At 44.0% G+C, this 24,412-nt stretch overlaps 1 protein-coding gene across 1 annotated transcript in view; it reads right to left on the reverse strand.

Moving 5' to 3' along the window:
- The window catches only part of GTSE1 (G2 and S-phase expressed 1), a 999,478-nt gene that overhangs the window by 258,101 nt on the left and 716,965 nt on the right, over positions 1-24,412 (reverse strand). The window contains exon 9 of the mRNA XM_044087269.1: positions 19,484-19,594. Coding sequence (XP_043943204.1) covers positions 19,484-19,594 — 111 coding nt within the window. The remainder of the gene's footprint in view (positions 1-19,483; positions 19,595-24,412) is intronic.

Here is a 24,412-nt window from a genome sequence, read left to right on the forward strand (position 1 = left end):
AGGGAAATAACAATGGTATGAAGAACTGCACCGTGTACTACAGGAAGTTGTAGATTATAAGAAAAAATTATCACCAATGGTAAACAAGAATTACACAGTGTGTAAACGGTATGGGAAAAATAGTTATACATGTCAAAGTGAAACAAGAAAAAAAAAAAAAAACTTATGTACTCACCATAACGTTTCATCTGAGTAGGTGGACTTCATTTGTCATCAACCTGTGGGTTTTGGATCTGAGCCGGCAGCTTTCCAAGCTAAGATCCGAGCTCCAAGTTCCTCCCCCTTACCCATACTACACTGCAACCTCCTTCCAACCCTCAGATCGAGTCTGCCACTCACAACGTGACACACATCAACCCAAAAGACATAACCTGAACTGATCACACAGATTAGGCTCACAAGACCCAGTAAGTCTGAGTCCAAGGACTATTGCAAACCACTAAGGTCAGGGGGAAGGAGGGAGGGAAGGTTGATGACAAATGAAGTCTAACTACTCAGATGGAACGTTATGGTGAGTACATAACTTCTTTAGCTGAAGTGGTTAACTTCATCTGATCATCAACCTGTGGGACAGAATGCCCAGCTACCAAAGACCTTGGGAGGCCCTTAAGGAAGGATATTCCGGAGTACTGCAGAAATAAAAGCCCTTCCTCTAGATACCATGTCCAACTTATAATAAGTAATAAAAGTGTGAGACGAAGCCCAGGTAGCCGCTGAACAAATGTCATCCAGAGAAACTCTGGACCAGAAAGCAGAAGTAGTAGCCATAGAATGAGCAGAATGAGCATGAACCTTGTCTGGTTCTGGTAATCCATGATCCATGTATACCTGCAAAATACAAGGTGAAATCCATCTAGCAAGAGTCACTTTTGAAACTGGTTTCCCCAAAAAAGGCTTGGCAAAGGAAACAAATAGCTGATCATACTTACAAAAGGGTTTAGTCCTATGTAAAAAGCATAACTGTCTGTGGACATCCAGCAAATAAAGCTTGTATTCCCCTTTGTTTTGAAAATTAGGGAAGAATACTGGGAGATTAATAGACCGACTGATATTTGACTCCGAAGCAACTTTAGGGAGGAAAGAAGGGTTTGTCCTTACAGAAACCCTATCCTTATGAAAAACTAAGTATGGGGGTTTCATACACAAGGCTTGAAGTTCAGACACGCTCCTAGCCGAGGTGACACCACCAGGGAAGGCTGTCTTTCACAACAAGAATTTTAAATCAACTGATGCTGTGGGTTCGAACGGAGGCACAACTAAGGCTTGAATAACCAAGGTCAAATCCCAAGGAGGGGAAGGATGCTTAATCGGAGGTCTCAGCAAAAAGGTGCCTTTGATTAAAGTCTTACAAATCCTAGAAGCAGCTAGTGAACCTGAACAGTGGAAGAGCTGGCCCCCTGTTGGGAAATCTAACACAGAAATTCTAATACCGCTAGAAATGGGGCGGTAAACGGATCCAAATCTCTCTGTGAAGCCAAAATGGAAAAACGCTTCCATTTACTATGGTACACCTTTCGGGTGGAGGACTTGTGTGCCACCACCAGAATGGACTTGACAGGAGAAGAGAGTCTGGGAGTCCTGGCAATAAGTGGAACTGGAGCAATCAAGCAGTAATCTTGAGGCTGTCCAGATTCGAGAGGAATTCCGAAGGGATGACAAATGAGATCCGGAATGGGATCTAATATCCATGGTGGAGCTACTAGATGAGACTGTAGGCAAGGGAACCAAACTTGACAAGGCCAGAATGGGGCTGAGGATAATCCTGCTGCCCAACCAACGAGCTTTCTACAAGAATTTTGTCAGTAGAGGTAGCGGGGGATATGCATAAAGATGACCAGGTGGCCAAGCATGGACAAGAGCATCTCTGGGGCTTCTCCCCAAGGGGGAATCAAAGAAAAACTTGCTGTATTTTGCGTTGGACTCTGATGCGAAGAGATTGCAGCAAGGCTGACCCCACGAGGAAGATCTGTTCCACTACACAAGGGTTCAGAGACCACTCGCAGGGTAAAAGGATAGTCCTGCTCAGTTTGTCCACAAAAATGTTGGACCAACCCGGAATGTGCATTGCTATCAGAAAACGGTTGGTGGTGATCACCCATTCCCACACTCTCATAGCCTCTCGACAAAGAGGATAGGACCAGATTCCCCCCTGTTTGTTGATATACCAGACCACTGACATGTTTGTCTGACTGAATTGCAATCGTTCCCAGAGGGAGAGAGGCATGAAGAGCCTGCAATGCTAGAAGGACTGCCCTCATCTCTAGAACACTGATATGTAGAACGGTCTCGTTCGGGGACCACGTGCCTTAGACAGTCCTGCCCGAGCAACATCCCACCCCTAGACAAAAGGCATCTGTGGTCATCGTGGTTTGGGACGGGGTCGCAATAAAGGGGCATCCTTCTCGAAGATCCTGGGATTGAAGCCACCAAATGAAGGAAATTTTGCACACCTTGCTTAGAGGAATCGGATAACTTAAGGGCTGGTATAACAGAGACCACTGAACTTGTAATGTCCACTGTAACACTCGTGTGCAGACATGAGCAAGGAATCAGATTTATAGCTGCTGCCATGGACCCTAAGGCCCTCAGAACTAGTTCTGCTGGGGGTGAAGAAGCCTGAAAAAGTACCAATACATGGAGGGTCAGGTTCCGAAGTTTGTCTGGAGTCAAAAATGCCTTGGCCTGGAGAGAATCTATTCTTGCCCCTATGAAGTCCACAACCTGAACAGGCTAAAGAGAGGACCTTGCAAGGTTTATCGTGATACCTAGTAACTCTGACAGCTGAAGGAAAGAATTTCTGGCTTGAACAAGTCAATGCCTGGAGGGGGTCGTGAAGAGCCAATCATCCAAGTACGGATAGACCTGAATGCCCTGAAGCCTCAGGTGGGCCGCTACAACTGCCATGACCTTGGTAAACAACCTGGGGGCTGTGGTGAGACCGAAGGGTAGGACCTTGAACTGGTAGTGATTGGCTCCATGCCGAAAGCGGAGAAACCTCCTGGATCGCCTGTCCATCATAATGTGGTAGTACGCATCCTTGAGGTCTACACAGCACATCTAGTGTTCCTCCTGCAAGAACGGCAGGATGGATTGTAAGGTGACCATCCAGAACTTCTCCTTGGCAACAGACAGGTCCAACATGGATAGGTTGAGAATCTGCCTCAAGTCTCCCATCTTTTTTTGGCACCAAAAAGAACCTGGAATAGATGCCTGATCCGGATTGGTCTGGGGGGCCGGCTGGATTGCTCTTTTGTTTAGCAGCTTTTCTATTTCCAAAGCTGCCACCTCCCTATGAGTGGGAAGAAGGTCTGGGAGGTGCTTTGGAGGTAAGAGACTGGTCAGAAAAGGAATGGAATAACCTCTGGATATTATCCGAAGCACCCAGCGGTCTCACTTTATGGACTCCCATTGAGCTAGGTGCTTCAAAAAACACCTTCCCGACTGCCTCCAGAATGGAGCAGTCGGGCAACCCCTCAAGGCTGCTGTGTGGGTCGATTCGAAAATGGTTCCCATGACCAGAGATTCTTTGGTCCCCCTCTGCCTCTGGGCCGGCGTCCACCTTGTCTCCCTCTACGGGAAAAGGAGTCCAAAGTGCCCCGGGAATGTTGAAACTTCCGGAACCACAACTTCTTTTGCCCTCGCTGATTCCTGGAAAAGGACCTTTGAGGATTAGATAAATGGATCTCGATGGCTGACAGCATCTTCCCGTCCTTCTCACTCTGGACTAGTGAATCTCGGATAGTCTTCCCGAACAGGGTTGAACCGTCAAAAGGGGCATTCGCAAAGGACACCTTGAAAGGTTCTGAAAAATGGCAAAGCCGGAGCCTCATGACAATGACTGACCCGGCTGCCCTAGCGGCTCCCTCAGTGGCATGAGGGAGTAAGCGCATGGACATGCTAGTCAGTGGCCATACATGCAGGGAATGAGCATTTATCCTCGGCCAAAATGGACTCCGGGGAAGACTCGGCATACTGTTTCACAAGGTCGCGCCGAAGTCTGATCATGTGGTCCATGTAGCAAAGGTAGCTGAAGCATACGTCCGCTTTCTGAGTCAATCCATTGCCCTAGACTCCTTGTCTGGAGGATGGACCAAGGAACTCTCCTGCGCCTGTTCCTTTTTAGTGGCTGCCGCCACCACCATGGCATCAAATGGGGAACCCTTACTCCATGCAGGCTTGTCCGTAGGAGGGCTCAAACTCGTCTGGCCATTTAGGTATGGGTTCTACAGTGTCCGGCTCCTTCCAAGCTCTGGTGGTAATGAGGACCACTAGAGGATTAGCCGGGGGGGCACCCAAGAGGTGGATGAGTCTGCGTCGAATGCCTCAAGGAACACAGACTCATCTGAGGAAGGCTTTTGGGTGGACCAACCTCCCCTCTGACGGAGGATTTCCATTATGTCTCTGAATGAGACATCTTCGGGAGGTGATCTGGGGGAGCCTTCTCCTTTCTCGAAGTCGGTATCTTTTGTGAGGGACTCGGGGGAGTCCATGTGCCTCCCTCTTGCACTTGCATTTGTGAGGGACCTCCTCGGGGGAGGGGGGCTCACAAACTGCTTCATATTCCTCGAGGGGAATAGTCTGAGGCGTATCAGACACAGGCTGTCCCTGGAAGGACTGAATGACAGAAGACACACTCAGCAGAGAGGGAGCAGGGACAGACTCCCAGGAAAGAGTGAGGGGGTCTCGATCCTCCTGAGAAAACCCTCTCCATAACGAAGGCTGAAGGGTAACCGGCTTCTCTGAAACTAGCTAACTGTGCTCCTCGGATCCGAAGGGATCGGAGCAGAATTCAGAAAAGACTGACCCAGAGAAATGGTATGTTCCGACCATTAAGGAGCCGATGATATACTCATCCCCCTTGGATCCAACGCGCAAATCACGGCTCCGAGAGCTTGGATCCGACAAACTCGAGGGCATGGCCGACGTAGAGGTTGGAGGAACCATTTGTACTGACCACCTGACTCCGAGGCTCCTTGGATCCAGGGACTCCGAAACCCGGAGATGGATCAGAGAAGGAGCTATCAGGGCAAACATCGGAGCTGAACCCCCTGCTCCGGCGGGAGGGGGAGCCAGCAACACTCCCATCTGCAATGGAGTCCGTAAAAACCTTATCATCCGGTCCATGTCAGCCTCCGAGAGGCTTATCAATCTGGAGGAAAGTACAGTTTTGTACCTACCATAAATGTAGATGTTCGAGTGCTAATACAGCTGCAGTAATCACATATGGGTTCTCTGCCGTCAGGTGGGTCCTCGGTTGGCCGAATTCCAAAGTCTAGGTCCGGCGTCGGTTGTTGTCGCTTTCTTTCCTGACGTCAGTGCGACAGGGGTATACAAGACATATTCTTCAGTCTTTCTTGCCCCAGATGTCAGGTGCCCCCAGAAGGAAGGCAATACATAAATTTTATATATATATATATATATATATATATATATATATATATATATATATATATAAAATATATTCAAGCAATGCAATGTAATCAAAAAACAGTAGTTGCAAGCAAATACACCATAGGAGGATAACCCAAATTAGGTTGTATGAGGAGGTGTTAGCCACTAGTCCTTTACCAAGATGGGAAGGAGGGGAGGGAAACCTGTGCTGCAGCTGTATTAGCACTCTAACATCTACATTTATGGTAGGTACAAAACTGTACTATGTTCATCGTGCATACAGCTGCAGTAATCACATATGGGTAGAATCCCAAAGCTACGCACAGGGTGGTAGGCACTAGGTGGAACTGGGATGAGCCAGAATGCCCTGCAACACAGCAGTGGCAAAGCCTGCTCTAGTTTTGGAATATAAAGGCAGGTGGTAGTGTTTTGTGAAGTTATGCACAGAACTCCAAGTGGCTGCCTCCAAAATATCTTTGGTAGGAACTCCTCTGAGGAAGGCTGTAGAGGTAGCTGTGGCCCTGGTGGAGTGGGATCTGATGCCTGTAGGGACAGATTTCCCATGATAGGAGTAACAAAATCGTATGCAGTGGCCTATCCATTTTGAAATTGTCTGTTTGGTAACAGGCTTCCCTTGAGCTCCTACAGCATAGGACACAAAAAGTTGTTCTGATTTCCTGAAAGGCTTTGTTCTGTCCAAATAGTAACGTAGCTGTCTATGGATGTCTAAGGAATGTAGCAGCCTTTCCCCTGTGTTTTGAGGATTGGGGTAAAAGGTAGGTAAGTGTATGGCTTGATTTAAAGCTACTCTGGATACCACTTTAGGCATAAATGACGGGTTGGTTCGAAGGGAAACCCTGTCCTGATGGAAGATGAGAAAGGGCTGCACAGCCATGAGGGCTTGTAGTTCCGAAACCCTACGAGCGGAGGTAATGGCCAGAAGGAAAGCTGTTTTCCAGGACAAATATTGCAAATCTGTTGAGGCAGCTGGTTCAAAGGGAGGCAATGTCAATTTTTCTAGAATGTAATTAAGATCCCAGGCTGGCACTGGTTGTTTCCTTGGTGGTCTTATATTCTTAGCCCCTCTGAGGAACTGTCTTAAAAGTGGGTGAGAATAACGGTGGATCCGTGTTGAATTCTGCAGAAATGGCTGAGGCATGGATTTTTATGGAGGAAAATGAAAGTCCACTGTTCAGCAGCTCAGCTAGATACTGTAATACCTGAGGCAAATTCAGTTTTCTAGGGTCCTGGCCTTTTTTCTCATTCCAAGAGCAAAACCGTTTCCATTTTGCGGAGTAAGCCTTTCTAGTAGATGGCCTTCTGGCCTCCAGAATGACGTCCTGCACCTCTTTGGGAAGTAGGGCCTGTTGTGGTATTAAGGAATTTTCCATGCAGCCAGATTGAGTGTTTTCAGCTGACAGTGAAGAGTTTTGTAGCCGTGCTGAGTCAGCAGAAGAGGCATTAGAGGTAGAGGCTAGGGAGGAGTATGTGTTAGGCTCCTCAGGAGTGGGTACCAGTGCTGTCTTGGCCAGTCTGGAGCAATCAGTATCATCTTCGGTCTGTCTGCTCTTGCTTTCAAGAGCACCTTGGGCAGAAGAGGCAGAGGTGGGTAAGCGTACACTGTCCATGCTGTCCAACTGAATGAGAAGGTGTCCACTCTCCAGGCCTTTGGGTGAAAGGTCCTTGAACAAAACTTTTCCAATTGATGATTCCTGTGGGGGGCGAAGAGATCTATGTCTGGCCTCCCCCACGCTTGGATTATCTTTGTAAACACCTGAGGATGCAACTTCCATTCGTGCGGATCTGTCATATTTCTGCTTAGATTGTCTGCCAGTGTGTTTTCCAAACCTGGCAAGTACTGTGCTTGAAGTTCGATTTGCCATTCCACAGCCAAGTTCCAAAGTGTCATGGCTAGTCTGCACAAGGGGTATGAATGTGTTCCTCCTTGTTTATGTACCACATTACTGTGGTGTTGTCTGTTCTTATCAATAATTGCCCTGGATGCAGGAGGTCCTTGAATGCTGTAATTGCATTTATCACTGCTAGCATTTCTTTTTAATTGATGTGAAGGTCTTTTCCTTTTGGGACCATTTGCCCTGAATGCACCTGCCTGTCATGTGCGCCCCCAGGCGTAATCTGAGGCGTCTGTTGTGATGACTTGATTTGCTTGAGGCTTACAGAATGGGAGACCTGTGTTTGTTTGACATGCTTGGGCCCACCATAGAAATTGCTTTTGCAAACATGGAATTATTGGTATTATTGTTTCCAAATTGTGGCTGTGCTGAGACCATAGGTTTTTTTAGGTACCATTATAGTTTAATCATATGCAGCTTTGCACAGGGGATTAAAAGAATACAAGATGCCATGAAGCCCAGAGCCTGCAGGATTTTCCTTGCAGTAAGCCTGGTACAATTTGCTAGTATTTTGAAGTACTGAGTTAGTTGCCCCTGTTTTTCTGGCGTAAGGTAGGCCATCTGGGTATTTGTGTCCAAGTTGGCACCCAGGAAAGTTATTTTCTGAGATGGTGTTAGCCTGGATTTCTCTTTGTTGATTGTGTATCCCAGAGAATTCAGTAACTGTGTTGCATAAACCAGATGTTCCAGACGTATGTGCTTGCTGTCCGCTTGGATCAGGCAGTCGTCCAAATAAGGGTAAATTTGTATCCCTTGAAGTCTGCAGTAGGCAATTACTGATGCCAGGCATTTCGTGAATACTCTGGGAGCAGTAGATAAGCCAAAGGGCAATGCAGAGAATTGATAGTGGATTGAACCTGCAAGAAATCTGAGGTATCTTCTGCAGCTTTGTCTGATTGGGACATGCAGGTATGCCTCCTTGAGGTCCAATGTTACCAGCCAAAACTCCTTGCCCAGCATGGGAAGAAGCTGCTGTAATGTGAGCATCTTGAATTTTGGTACGAGTAGAAATGTATTTAGGATGGATAAATCCAAAATGGGTCTCCAGTCGGTTCCTTTCCTTGGTACCAGGAATAGTCTGGAATAAAAACCTTGACCTTGTTCGTGAGTAGGTACCTCTTGAATAGCTTTCATGTCCATGAGTTTTGAAATTTGTATTTGTGCCTCTGCCCTTTGATTGTGTGGCAGGTTTGGCATGCCTCTCATTTTTGTAAGAGTGTGAAAATGAAATCTGTAGCCTCTGTTTATAATGTCCAGGATCCATTTGTCTGTTGTGATAATATGCCAATTTCTTGCAAATAATGCCAGCTTTCCTCCCAAGGGAGCTGCCAGCTGAGACTTGCTTGGCATGAAAAGGAGGAAGTCATTGGGTTTGTTTTCTGTATTGTTGTGTACTGTCTTCGCCACCTCTTGGTGCTGGAGTTTGCCATTGTCTGCCTCTATATGATCCTTGAGATTGTCCTCTGCCCCTTGTCCGCCTGTATCTATCTCTTTGGGGCTTGTCCGTGGCTGGAAAGGACCAGTTTTTAGAAGGCCAATTTCTGCTAAAACGAGGTGGTTGTACCTGTAGAAAAGCCTTGACAGTTTGCATAGATTTAGCTTTTTCTTCCATTTTCCGTAGTATCTCCTCAGCATTAGTACCAAATAGTACATCCTTTTGTAAAGGAGCATCTAGTAGTTTAGCTTTGACATGATCAGGCAAGCTTTGTTCCCTAAGCCAGGCATGTCTACGAATGACTGATCCTGTAACAGCAGCTCTACTTGAGGCCTCTAAGGCATCATAGCCACATTGTAAGGTGTGTTTACCCACTTGTTCTGCACTATGCATCATATCCTGCAATTCCTTCAAATCTGGTTGTTCAGGTTGAGGCATTTTATTTCTTAATTGTGATAACAGAAACTGCTGATATTTAAGCATATGGAACTGACAATTTAAGGCCCTCATGGCTAGGGTGGCCGAGGTGTATACCTTTTTCCCCACCTTTCTAAGGATCTAGATTCTCTTTCGGAAGGTAGTGGATTCTTGGCAGTAGAGGCCTTCATTCCCTTGGGGCCCTGAGAAATAGTTTCAGGGTCAGCATTATGGCTTTTGAAAAGAAATTGGTGAAGAGTTAGGAACTCTGTAGTACCTATCAGGTTTGACTGGGACCGGAGGCAGGGAATCCGGGTTAAGACAAGCCTCCGAGTAAACATCATCAAGTATGTCCAAGACAGGAGGTATAGCCAGAGGTCTGTGTTGAGGTAACAAAAGAAATTCCCTAAGCCTTTTCTTGGAATCAGAAAAGTCTTGGCCTTCCCAATGGAAGTGTTCCCTCAAGGTGTGCAAGGTTTCCCCAAAAGAAAAATCCTCTGGGGGAGATACAGAAGGAATGGACTGTTCTGCATCAGAATCTTCATAAGGGGAGTACGAGTGTTCCTCTACATCAGAATGTTCTGAAAAAATGGAGCCCTGTTCAGAAGAGGGAGAATCTTCTTCCACTCTGGGTCTCTTGTCTGGAGGGGGTTGGGAACCCCTGATAAGAGTAATTAAATCCTCAGCCATTTTAAGCATCTGCTTTTTAGGCATGGGGCCTGGGGATGGGCCCTGAGCAACAGGCCTCTTGGGATGCATGGCTGATTTGGACTTAGTAAAGGCCTTAATGGAAAAGGAAGATGAGGGTCTAAAGACACCCTGGGTGGAAGTGGACCTGTCCACATTAGGAGATTCAACACTCACAGTGGCTTCGGTGGTTGAAGTCTGAATAAGGGCCGAGGCACCTGCGGTACCGCCAAGGAAGTGTCGTCGGTAGTCAGGGACTGCATAGGCGTCTCACTGAGAACCGGACCACGTGCAGCCGGTTTTGGCGTGGTGTCGGTGGAGACCGCGGACCTCTCGTGTCGGTCCTTGTCCTTGCGTTTTTTGGACAAAACGGTAGTCGGGGTCTCCGACGATATTTTATAATCAAAGGCTTTACCAAAATAATGTTGGGCGAACTCCGCCCGACGCTTAATAGTGCGTTTATTGAAAGTAGTGCAAAAGCGACAGCCCGAGACTTCGTGGTCTGGGCCTAAACAAGGTATGCAGAGGGAATGGAAATCCTTATGCGGTATTTGCTTCCCACAAGAAATACAATTGTTAACTTTGTCTGACATCGGTCTGAGGCAAGAAAAGTTTCAACGGGTACTTAGCTTTAAAGAAGACTTCGGTTTCCAATTTTTTGTAAATTCAGGAGCTGGCCGACCGGCACTTGCGAACTGCTTCTGATTCGGGCACCGTGCGGCAAAAAAGACTGAAGAATATGGCGTCGGCTGTGTCTTATATACCCCTGTCGCACTGACGTCAGGAAAGAAAGCGACAACAACCGACGCCGGACCTAGACTTTGGAATTTGGCCGACCGAGGACCCGCCTGACGGCAGAGAACCCATATGTGATTACTGCAGCTGTATGCACAATGAACATGTACACAGACACCAGTCGAGAGGGCCGATGCGAGGACGACCTTGAAGCAAGCCAAACCTCCTCCTCTGGCTCCAAAGAAAATCTAGGGAAACGGAGCAGACGGAAAGATGGCTTAGGAGTCTTGTCTAGGGTAATGACCACTTTAACAGGAGGACCTGAGGGATCTGACGGGTCCGCTGGTCTCTTATGACCCCTATCTTTGTCTCTATCTTTTTCTCTCTCTCGCTCTCTCCTTAGGCTTCTCCTTCCTGGCCTCTTTGTCATCCTGTTTAGAAATGAGTGTGAGAGTCCCGAACAGGGGAGAAGGACCTGAAGCTGATACGGCCACAGCCGTGGCCGTAGAGGAAGAAGCAGATTCTGCCCAAAATGAACTTGGCCCTGCGATCCACAGCGCCCGTGGATTAAAGGCTGCACAAATTTTGCAGCCTGAAGAAAGGTGGGGAACCCCCAAACACACGATGCACAGAGTGTGGCCATCAGCAGGGGACAACTTATGGCCACACACTGTGCATTTGGAGAAAGTCTGCTTTTGAGGGTCTGACATCTCAACCCCCACAACAAAAAGGCTAACTAAAGCCCTAACTAAACACACAGCAAAGGCAGGAAAGGGAGGCCGACAATAACTAAAAAAACAGTTTTACTATTTTATTTTGAACGGAAACCCGAGGAGAGGAAGAAAGGGAAGGTAAACACTACCCACGCACACTAAACTGACTTTTGCACAGTTAAAGAAGGAAAAACCCTACTCTACCTGCTTGGAACTCAGAGATCACGTCTTGACAAAGCCGCGGCAAATGAGATCTGAGGGTTTGAAGGAGGCTGCAGTGTAGTATGGGTAAAGGGGAGGAGCTTGGAGCTCGGATCTTAGCTTGGAAAGCTGCTGGCTCGGATCCATATTGGATCCGAAACCCACAAGCTGATGATCAAATGAAGTTAACTACTTTAGATCACTTATTTCAATGCAAGCTCGAGAACTCAGGCTGACCACGTCTTTTTGCGAAAAGCACCAAACGAGATCTGAGGTGTGTTAGGAGTTCATGCATTACAGGTAAGAGGAGCTCAAGAGCTTTTTGGTGGCCATGAGCTTTAGTAACAATAGAGTCGGATCAGAGGGTCCGATCCAAACCCAACAGTTGAGGGTAGAATGAAAACTGACATCATTAGATCAAAAGTTTCCACAAATAGGAAAAAACCCACAATACTTCAGCGGATTGTTTTTGTGACTGTCACAAGACAATTCAATGTAAAACATAACTAAAAAAAACTGTGGTTTTAAAAGTACTGGATTAGACCTGAAAAAAATCTGGAAAGTTTTCTTCCACTTATCTGCTCAGTGATGGAGAAAGGCTAGCCAAGCACCAATCCTTAAAAGCCCGCAAGAGGAGTGTTCTTTGGTGGCAGGAAAGCTTTGATGGGCTTGCCACCCACATTGATGGTATTCTCCTATCTCTGCTTGAGCGTCCACTATTCTGGGAGTGTGAAAGGTGCCATTAAGGTCTGGAAGTTGTCAAGCTGTTAGATCCAAGGCAGGATATAACCCATATAAGTTTAGGCTACTGCAAAAGTGATGAAATATTGATCCTTATCCTGGTGTGGCTTCCAGACAACAGCATGCCAGAAAGCATTCTTCATGCCCTCTGACCTTTTCAATAAATTCTGTAGTATCATGGGAATAAACCATGCACACTGCCATTCAGAACAAGACATACTGCCCAAGATGAGACAAAAGCTTTATTTTCCTCTGTCAGAATTAGGAGGTGGAACTTGTACCTGTGGCGGATTCTGAAGGAGGTGGCAGATTCTGGTTATTTAGAGATCTAATACTACACATCCTCCTTGATGGGTCCTTTGATTAGGATTCTCCCGTTTTCTACTCCAGTTCCATTCCTTGGAAGGTCTCGTAGTGTGGAGTGAGCTTACATTCTACTGGTACATGTCAAAGTATCAAGCAGCATACTAAGAGTATACCTAGCCCTTGATGCTGCCATTAGGTCCAAGTTCTCTTACACTAACAGTTTCTCCATCCTGATTTTTTTCCTTGAAAAGTTCCTGAGCTTAATGCCTAAAGCACCTAGGCCACTGAAATTAGCAGTCAAGAAGTCATGAACCAGAAAGTACAGTTGTGTACACTTACCATAAATGTAGATGTTCAAGTGTATTCACTGTTGCAGTCATTACATTTGGGTTATCCGCTTCCAGTAGCCCTCAGTCGGCCTGATTAACAAAGTCTTGGGTCCTGCGTTGGCTGCTGTCCCTTCTTTCATGACATCAGGTCGTCAGGGGTATAAAACACGCAGCCAACGCCATTACATCAGTTTTTCTTGCCCCGGATGTCAGGTGCCCCCCTAATGGGAAGCAATTAAATCTATAAATACAAGGATATACCGCCAACAAAAAAGGCAAATACACCAAAAAGCTTTTGAGCATAGTAAGTGAGAGGAAAGGTATAGCCAAAAGAAGAAAGGGGGCTGGAGGGAGGGTAACCAGGACTGCAACAGTGAATACACTCTAACATCTACATTTATGGTAAGTGTACACAACTGTACTATGTTCATGTTTCACTGTTGCAGTCATTATATTTGGGTAGATTCTGAAAGCTAAGGTTGGGAGGATGAATTTAAATAGAATTAAAACCAGATATAAGGCCCTGCAAGACTGCAGTGGTAACACCAGCTCTGGATTTAGAGAAAATTGGCAAATGATAATGCTTGGTGAAAGTATGTACAGAACTCCAGGTAGCAGCTTCTAGGATGTCCCTAGGAGAGACGCCCCTGAGAAAGGCTGTAGAGGTAGATGCAGCCCTGGTTGAATGGGGTCTGATGCTCTGTGGGATAGGTTTTCCATGGTGCTTATAGCAGAAAGTAATGCAGTGGCCTATCCATTTTGAAATGGTTTGTTTTGAAATAGCTTTTTTTCCCTCTGTCCTTGCAGCAAATGCCACCAGCAGTTGTTCAGATTTCCTTTGAGGTTTAGTCCTGTCCAAGTAGAATCTAAGTTGTCTGTGCACATCTAAGGAGTGCAGTATCAGTTCCCCTTTGTTCTGTGGGACTGATTAAGAGCCACACTGGATACCAACTTGGGCATGAAGGAGGGATTGGTTCTGAGGGACACCCTGTTCGCATGAAAGATGATGAAAGGTTCCACTGCCATAAGGGCCTGTAATTTAGATACCTTTCTTGCAGAAGTGATTGCTAAAAGGAAAGCTGTTTTCCAGGAAAGAAATCTTAGATCTGCGGTAGCAGCTGGCTCAAAAGGAGGAAGAGTGAGTTTCTCCAAGACAAAGTTAAGATCCCAGGCTGGAGTTGGGGCTCTCTTGGTGGCCTTAAAGTTTTGGCCCCTTCTGAGGAACTGCTTGAGCAGTGGGTGAGAGAAGACTGGAGGTTCTGTGCTGAAATGGCTGAGGCATGAATTTTGATGGAGGAAAAGGACAAGCCCTTATAAAGCATCTCAGTCAAGTATTGTAGAATCTGAGGTAAATTGGGCACTGCTGCGTTCCTTCCTTGAGACTGGTTCCAGGCACAAAATCTTTTCCATTTTGCAGCATAAGATTTTCTAGTACTAGGCCTCCTTGCCTCTAAAATGATATCCATCACTGATTGACAGAGGGATGGTAAAGGAGAGATTAGGTAATCAGCCAGGCTGCTAGGTTCAGGGTTTGCAGCTGAGGGTGCAGAATTTGGTTCTCCTGCTGAGACAACAGAGAAGGAGTTTGAGGCAGGTGCCATGGAGCCAAGTTTAACACACTACGCAAGAGAGGGTACCAGTGTTGGCGAGGCCAGTCTGGTGCAATTAAAATCATCCTTGACTTGTCCCGTTTGATCTTTAGTAGTACCTTGGAGAGCAGAGTAGGAAAGGCATAAACCGATTATCCACTTTCCAAGCTAGCTTGTGGGGAATCCTTGTGCAAAATCTGTCCAATATCTGGCAATAACTGGGCTCCCCCATTTGCTTGTCAACATGTTGAAAATCCTTAGTTCAGTTTCCACTCGTGTGGTCCATGAGGTTTCTTCTTAGTCCGTCTGCCAGGGTATTTAGTTTTCCTGGCAGGAATTGAGCTTGTGGATTCACTTGGTAGTTCAAGGCTGTGTTCCACAATGCCATGGCTAGTCTGCAGAGGGGGTAAGAATGTGCACCCCCCCCACTTGTGTACCACGACAGTGGTGTTGTCCATCTTTACCATTAGTTGTTCTGGAAGAATGTGGTCCTTGAAGGCTGTCAGAGCATTCTAGACGGCTAACATTTCCTTTTGATTTATGTGCAGGTGCATTTGACTTTGGTCCCATTTGCCCTGAATGCACTTCCCTGCCAGGTGAGTCCCCCATGCATAGTCTGATGCGCCTGTTAAGATTTGGGTGGCAGGGGGTAATGTGACTGGTAGTCCCCTGTTTTGGTGGCAGGCCTCTGCCGACCAAGGGAACTCGAGGCGTAGGCAAGGTATGATGGGAATCCTTGCTTCTAGATCCTGTGAATGTTGACACCATAGGCTTTTGAGATACCATTGTAGTTTCCTCATATGCAGCCTTGCATATGGAATTAGAAGAATGCAGGAGGCCATGAACCCCAAGGCTTGCAGCATTTGCCTTGCAGATAGCTGGGATTTTGTGGCCACTTGTTTGAAGCAAGTTGTCAAATGAACCAGTTTCTCCGGCATGAAAAAAGCCATCTGGGAAGTTGTATTCAAGCTTGCTCCCAGGAATATAATTTGTTGACAGGGTACCATGTGTGATTTCTTTTTGTTTATGGTGAACCCCAGACAAGTCAGTACCCTTTGAACAAAGGCCAGATGGTTCAAAAGAATGTCCCGGCTTTCTGCCTGAATTACACAATCATCCAGGTATGGGTATATTTGAATACTTCTTTGCCTGAAAAATGCAATGACTGGAGCTGGGCACTTTGTGAATACCCTGGGAGCAGTAGACAAGCCAAAGGGCAGTGCAGAGAACTGATAGTGCATGTAGCCTGCTTTGAAGCATAGGTATCTTCTGCAAGACTCCCTGATAGGGATGTGCAGGAATGCTTCTTTTAAGTCTAGTGTTGCCAACCATGTATCTTTGCCTAGCATAGCAAGCAGTTGAAGAGTCAGCATTTTGAATTTTGGAATCACCAGAAAGGTGTTTAGAGTAGAAAGGTCCAGGATAGGATGCCATGTATTGCCTTTTCTGGGTACCAGGAAAAGTCTTGAATAGAAACCTTGTCCCTTTTCCTCTTCTGGTACCAACTGAATAGTCCCCATGTTAGAGAGTACTTGATTATGGCCCTCTGCCCACTTATTTGGGGGCAGATCTGGCCACCTGCTTGGTGCTGGTAACGTGTGGAAGTGAAATCTGTATCCTTGGGACACTATATTTAAAACCCATTTGTCCCGGGTAAGGAGTTCCCAGTTTTTGGCCTGTAGACCAATCTTTCCGCCTAAAGGAGCATCCAGTTGGGAAGTGCTTGGAAGTTTTAAAAGCAAGTCATTGAGACAGTTTTCCATAGGGGGAGTCTTACTACTACCAGATTTGGGTGTGGAAACCCCCCACTGCTTAGTCTTGTGTCCCCCTTACGACTGAAACCTGGGGTTTCTGCTGTGTCTGGGTTTGGCTTGAGAAGACCTGGAAGGGTCTGGAAAGGACCAATTTTCAGAGGGTCAGTGCCTACTAAATCTAGGAGGCTGAAATTGTAAGAAATCTTTAACAGCTTGCATAGATTTAGCTTCATCTTCCATCTTTATAAGAACTTCCTCAGCCTTATTGCCAAACAGGCAGTCCTGATTTAAGGGAGCATCCAACAATTTAGCTTTAACATGATCAGGCAAAGATTGCTCCTTAAGCCAAGCATGCCTTCTGAGCACAGACCCAGTAACAGCAGCCCTGCAAGAGGCTTCTAATGAATCAAATCCACATTGCAAAGTATGTTTTCCAACCTGTTCAGCAGAATGCATTAAATCCTGTAATTCTTTATTTTCAGCAGAGTCAGGAATCATCATTTTCTGTTTAAGCAATCCAATAACATGTTTTTGATACTTTAACATATGAAACTGGCAGTTTAAAGCCCCAACGGCCAAGGTTGCAGAAGTGTAAACCTTCTTACCCCATCTATCCAGCGCCCTGGAGTCTCTATCAGAGGGGGTAGGATTTTTAGCAGTAGAAGCCTTAATGCCCATGGGTCCCTGTGAAATAGTCTCTGGTCTGCAATAGGATTTTTAAAAAGGAACTTGTGTGAATCAGGAACCCTGTAATATCTGTCAGGTTTTCTGGGAGCAGGAGGCAAAGAATCAGGGGCCAAACTAGATTCTGAAAAGGCATCAACAATATCTAGTACAGGAGGTATAGCTAAAGGCCTATACTGAGGCAGGAGTAAGAAATCCCTAAGCCTCTTTTTTGAATCAGAAAAATCCTGGCTTTCCCAGTGGAAATGCTCGCAGAGTATGTAAGGTCTCACCAAAAGAAAAATCCTCTGGAGGTAAAGCAGAAGGAATAGAGTCCTCTGCATCAGAATCCTCATAAGTAGATAAGGGCAAATCCAGATCATCAGAAGAATCAGAAAAATTAGAATCCTGGTCAGAAGATTCATAAACAACTTCAGTCCTAGGTCTCTTAGAAAGGGGAGGTTGGCTTCCCCTGATTAGTGTTATAAGATCTTCAGCCATTCTTATAATTTGTTTTTTAGGCATAGAGGCCTGAGCATGCGGCCTGGGCGTCATGGTTCGAGGTTTTGGCCTAAATGAAGGAGGTGTCGGTTTAATATGCAAGCCCATAGGCCTGAATACACCCTCAGAAGCCGGTGCCTGCACAGCGGCTCAGTATCCATCCAAGGTAGAGATATCTGCAAGTTCCACAGTTGAAGCATCTGGTGGCATACCAGACTCTGAATGGGTCTCAGTAGAGGCTTGCGAGTCAGAAGTAGCAGTATCAGGGGCTGCGAGAGCGCCTCACTGAGTACCAGCAAACTGGCAAATGGCTTAGGAAATGCGTTGTCTGCAGCTTTTGACCTCGGCGGCCTGTCTCTGTCTTTATCTTTGCATTTTTTTTGGAATCCCGGTAGTCGGATGGATAACCAACGACATTTCTGGATAATTAAACTGAGAACCGAAATATTTAGAGGCGAAAATATACTGACTACGGATAGTGATCTGATTAAATAAAGCACAAAACCGTCAGCAAGGTGCATCGTGGTCAGGGCCTAGGCAAGGAATACAGCACGAATGAAAATCTTTGTGAGGTATTTGCTTTCCACAAGTAATGCAATTATTAACTTTTACTGACATCAGAAAAGGAGCAAGAAAAAGTTTCCCCAACGGGGTACTTAGCTTTAGTTGAAGGCTTCAGTTCTGAAACTCAAAAATGAAAACTTCAGGAGACAGCCAGCCGGCACTTGCAAACTGCTTCTGCTTCGGGCACCGCATGGCAAGAAAGACTGATGTAATGGCGTTGGCTGCATGTTTTATATCCCTGATGACCAGACGTTATGGAAGAAGGGACAGCAACCGATGCAGGACCCAAGACTTTGTTAATCAGGCAGACATGAGGGCTACTGCAAGCAGATAACCCAAATGTAATGACTGCAACAGTGAAACATGAAGAACATCCTGTACTGAAACTAAATATGATGTGAAACACTTCTGTAAATACCAGTACTGCCAAAAGATATAGGTGGAAAGACTCCTCGCCCACCTCAATGCTCAGAAAATGGCAACAAGTGAAACCACTCACAGGAATTTGTAGTCCCAGGTCTTTGTCACAGCAATGTCCAAGGGTGAAGTAAAGTGCAGACAAGATAACTTTTCTTAGATGCAAGTCTGTTCCTAAGATGGTCTCCCATTTCCCATACATTTGTGACCTCATCCCAAAAGGTGTGTGTGTGTGTGTGTGTGTGTGGGGGTTGAATTGGGAACATACTTGGGAAACATGGCCCGATACAAATGAAAGGCCAAGCTGCAGGGCCTTTGAGATCTTGCACTTGTGTGCTACACCCTCTTAACCACACAGGTTGGGTATACACAAGCCTGTTTAATTAGAAGTTGAGAGGAATTTTCTTTGCCACTAACTTGAGTAAGCAGATTTGTAGACATTTATCCTAGAGTCAAGCTAAGGGCAGAAATCTTCCTCCCTACAGCATCTCATCAGATGCCAATCTTTTTATGAAACGTATGTGCTACGAAGAGTGCCATATAACTGTTTGTTGGCTACCCCCTCCCCACAAACATCTAAGTGTCTTTCCAGGGGGCGGGAGACACAGGACACTATAGGTCATCCTCTCTACAGCACAGTCCTAGTACAGGCTCCAATGTTATCTTTTCAATGCAACAAAGTATCTAGAGATCACAGCATCTAATTATCTTCTCATCTGCCAAAGTTTAAAACTTGTGGCAAAGAGGATCTTCTCCTCTGCCTTGCTGGGGTTTAGATACCTAAGTTGTCAATCTTATCTGGCTAGTTTCTAATCCTTGCTAGTTGATCAGTTGCTGGAAAAGCTTTAAACCATTCTGGAGTGTAACTTGCGTTATGCTAGTTAAGACTTTCTTTGGCTTCACTTGTGGGGAATCTGTGTGGCTGATTTGAAACTGCACTGATCCCAGTTTAATATGCAATAGTTCCCACCAAAAAGGAGGAGAGCTACACTATGCTGTACAAATACAAGTCTGGATACTTTTGTCTGCAGCAATCTCTAGTAGGTATCTATTACATACTTGTTATACACACAGTTTGTAAGAAAAAGTTAAAGTTAATCCTCAGTTTTTTGTTTACTGTTAACTACCTGCCCAGCGGATTTCAGATGAGCATCCTTCTTCTCTGGTGTTTTATATAGATCAATAAGTGGTTTGTCCCGGATGTTTTGACTGCCGAGGTCTAAATCAATCAATAAAACCTAAAAGTAGAAGATGCATAAAGTCAGACATGAAGCAAAAGAGTTTAATCAGAATTTTTTTTTTTTAAAAAAGTTGTACTTAATACGTGCAATTTCTTTAAACAAGGGTTGTGTCTTGGTGAAACACAATCTTATTCCATAGTGTACAGCTGTGGTGAACTTCAGGGTCACTAAAACAGCTAATTCAAACAATGAGGCCTGTCAACCATGCAATTCATGCTGCGTGGAGGAGGATTCCACAAAAGGTGGGCAAAAATGCTGAACAAATTATGCAACCACTTCAAAACTAAACGGCTGAAACATTAACCTTGAGCATGGAATGACTAAGAAGGAAGTCAAAGAGGTGTTAGGATTAACAGCACGCCAAATTATCATTACAATATAGGCTACCTCTCCATCCAGAGGAAGAACCTTTCTCACTCGAGCAGATTATACTTGCAAGATTATACTGCCAAACTGGCAGATTCTGTCATTTTGCATACAAATATGTAACTGAACATTGAATCTGCAGGTAGACTGTGCATTCCTCTGCCGTTATACAACTGTCACTGCAAAAATTATCCACCCTAAGGTGAATCTTCACTGGAGTTCGACATTTCAACAGATATCCACTTCAACATATAGGAGAATGCTCAACACTAAATATAAGTCTATAAAGATTCCAGTCAGATGCATATACATGTAATTTGTGGTTCCCATTCTGAGAAAATATTAATCTTTAATGACCCTATAAATTAGGATTTGAGTCCATAATCACAGTTTAATTTCTGTAACTCTTTTGGGTTTCTAATACAATAATGGGAATGGACATCACTCATAAGTCAGGGTATGACAAAAAGTCATGAAATTAGTATGGTTTTAGTCTTTGATGTTAGCCAAGTTCTATTTGCAGCACCTGCAATGTGCCTAGAAATGGCTCCTGTAATTTCATACTAAGTAACATGGTATTGCTAAGCATATCTAAATAAGAGTGTAAATTATTTGTAAGACATGTTGCTTCTACTACTATTTGAACTGTCTGGGTATCCTCCTTTCACATTTCTGCCCAAAAATCCTGATATTTCATGACAGTCTCTCGCTGTACATATGACATTGGAAACATTGGGTGTAGCAATTTTAATGATCAATGCTACTTTTGTCTTTTTTTCTGGACTATTATATCTTGCTTTCTCGCATCTCTGTTTTGAACCGTTTGTAATGGGTGATCTCATGTAATGTAAACATCATTCTCTACAATGCTTTGTGGTTAAGGTTTTTAAAGCTTCTCAACTGCTTCAATACTGTAGTGTTTTCACATTCCCTAAGGAGAACCTGCATTGGTCTGTTTCTACTACACGTTTAATGGACTTTGTAAACCAACATGCATAGTCCACTATCCTTGGCTGCCATTATAAATCTTTCATTAACTGGTTTCAATTCACCTCTCCTTAACTATTCAGTGTCAAACCCTGAACATGAGGTTGTTCGATATCTCTGTACTTTCCACTATATTTATGCCTTTTCCATGCTCCTTCCCTTCTCCTCTGATTGCGGTATGATTTTTATCTACTTCTGCTTTAAATTTCCATTTCCTCTTGACATCGATATGCTTCTGCAAAACAAAGCAGGGAAGTCATCTGATCGGATCCAATGAGGTCAGCAGACATGTACACAGTCCCACGACTACAGATCTTTACATGTAATGAAGTAATCAGTTTCGAGGAGGCCCACATCTCCTGCAGAATGAGGAATATATAATCTTAGTATACACAGATTTTTATACATCCATTTGCTAAGCATAAACCATTTTTCTAGTTTTCCTGTCCATCTGATCCAATACTGTTTGGGTCCAGTCAATCAACCCAAAATTGTGAGTTAGAACTGGAAAAGCAACTTGAGTTATAGCTTGGACTTTATTCCTAGATGTCAAGGCTGTTTGCAATGTTAGTTTTAGTCTTCTGATGTATTCATTACTTGAGTTTTTTTCACATTTGTTCATGTTTTATTGCCACTCCAGTTCCCAAATTTCTACTCATTCCCTCCTACTCAAGTTCCTTTATATCGCATTCCTGTCCCAGATTAATATTTTCTTGGTAATGAAATTTCCTCCTTTAAATGTTGCTTTTGCACATTTATCAAGACCAAATGACATTCTTAATAGCATGTGAGAAAGTTGCTGTACTTTCAGTTCCTCATCTGATGAACTATGCAGTTTTAAGTCATCCACAAAAAGAAGATGAGAAGTCTTTAAACAAGGTTGTATTCTGGAAGCCAAATTGTAACCATGGTCTAATCTGTTAAGTAAACAGCTTAATGGGTTAAGGGCAAGACAAAACAGCAGTGGTGACAAAGAATCGCCCTGGCATACTCCCCTTTGAATTTTTATCCTTGGGATAATAATTTGCCCTTTGTCAAGGCTTAGCTGTAGAGTGGTTTGCCATTGTCTCAAAGTCACTGTAATATGACCGATCAATGTAGTATATATCTTGTACAAATGTAAACACACTATCCTTGGATTTTGGATGCTGTCAAATGCATTTTTTATAATCTATCCATGCCATACTTAGATTCTTCACATTTTTACACTTCTCTATTATGGCTTTAATTAGCAATAAATGATCCGTTGTTGTATTTGTCTTTCTTTTATTACTCTTTTTCTACTGCCATGATTGAGTCTTGTGACTGTAAACTGTCTGCATCAATTCCAGTATATAGTTTGTACATCAAAGGCAAGTTATTGGTCTACAGTTTTTAGGATGGCTTACAGGTTCACTCTTAATAAGGAGCATAATTTTTCCTGTTCTTAATCAGGTTGGTGCCTGTTTGAGATGCCCATAAAAGTAATTGTTATTCAGGGCTAAATCACCTTGGCCTAGAGTTTTCCAGTTAGGAGCTTTTCCTAATTTTGTTTCAATTTCTCTGGCCATTATTTCATCTCATTTCTTATTCTCTGCATTTGAACTCCTTACTGCTTCCTTTAAATTTTCTAGCTATTCAGCATATTTGTTATGTTCCACATGGCCTTCATACATTTTTTCCAAATGTGCATTTCTTTTTGGTGTGGGTCATCAGTAAATCATTTATTTTTGTACTTTTCCTTTATATTTATCTACATATCTTCTGCAATACTGTATGACAGATCCTGGTCTGTTTTGATACTGTGTATTGCTTTTACTACATCCATCCAGGCATTTTGTTGATCTACTCCCTATTATTTACTCTTCTAACAGTGACAATCCTTGTCTTAACTACTTTATAGGTGATGCTCTTTACTCTAGTTATGTAGCCAAAATCTGGAACTTCCTACCTCTAGAATTAAGAGCTTTAGCTAGTATCGCTCACTTTAAAAAATGCTCAAAGAACAAGTGGCTTTGCTCGTATAACTGTCCAGGATAAAACATAACTTTTCCCTAAAATACTTCTATACACACTATGAATGTTAACCCTTCTGACTTCACTGTCTTCCTGATTATATACCCTCTAACTACTATCTAAACAAATTCAATCACAAGCCATATAATTTAATTTCAAATATAGCTATAGTACCGATTACAACAAATGTACTAGCTCTTATAGACGATACCTTCTTCTAGACTGTGTACTTTTTTTTTTACCTTATAAATCTTTAGCTTTAGTTCTTACCTTATAACATATCTCACTGTACTTTGAACCTTCTACTTGATGAAATGATGCAGTTTAAGCACAATACATATAGAAATTATAACATTCCTGCTTGCCACTATGCTTGTATACACTGCAAAATTTGACTCTGCTATAAGATTTTTATATAAATCGTCCAACTTGTCTTTACTATTTTGTCTCTTGTTTGTGGAGGTTTTCTCCTCGTGCTTCTGCTGAAAATGGGCTCACAACCAGTCCGACTTTCCCGGTAAACAAATGTAAAAATACAATAAAATTTATAGCGTTCTCTATTTGATGCTTCCATGGTGTCATTTTATTTCTTCCCTTCCTTTGCCTTATTGCTCTGGTTTTGTGGCAAGACTATCCGTTATTAATTTAGCTGCACAATAATATATCCTATGCACTTCTGTTATATCATACATTTCTCTTAATAGTCTTAATTTTGTGTTCATCTGTTTCATCAGACTTCTAACATTTTGGGTCTTATTTACTTTCTGTAATGTATGTTATTGATCTAGCCATCTGTAATAAATCAAGCAGGCACTGCCCTTGAATAAATTTCTTTTAAACTAAGAGCACATTCTTTGCTATCAGTTGTCTCTAGGCATTCTACAGAAAGATCTAAAATATTTCTGTGACATGCTCTTCAGATGAATCCTGCATCATCTGCTGCTCCTTTATAAGAGAACAACACTGCCCGCGTCAGAGTTGTCACGGCAACTTCAACTGATCTTTTACATTGGTTTCCTGCTGAAGACTTCTGGTCATCATGTAACAAGTTTTCCAATGCCTCCCATTCCACCTGCTTCTCTTCGGTTTAGGGACTCACTGTTACATCATGATGAGACGTACACTGGTAATCCATAACTTCAGTCTCTATTTCTTTAACGTCTCCATTACTGATCTTTTCTACTTTTCCCCTTTCTTTTCTTATTTTTTGGTATTGTAAAATTTTCATATCTGGGTGCCTCTGCCCATATTAATATCTTTGGTGCCGCTTTTTCTACTGATTAGTTTTGCTTTCTACTTTGGGTGGCCATGGTGGTGCAGCAGTTAGCATTGTCGCCTCACAGCAAGAGGTTCTCCAGTTCGCTCTTCGGCTGGGGTGTCTTCTGTGTGGAGTCTACATGTCCTCCCTGGGGTCACATGGGTTTCCTCCGGGTGCTCCGGTTTCCTCCCACATCCCAAAGACATGCT

The sequence above is a fragment of the Protopterus annectens genome, chromosome 11.part0 (assembly GCF_019279795.1).
Source record: "Protopterus annectens isolate FY-2018-M chromosome 11.part0, PAN1.0, whole genome shotgun sequence".
Lineage (NCBI taxonomy): Eukaryota > Metazoa > Chordata > Ceratodontiformes > Protopteridae > Protopterus > Protopterus annectens.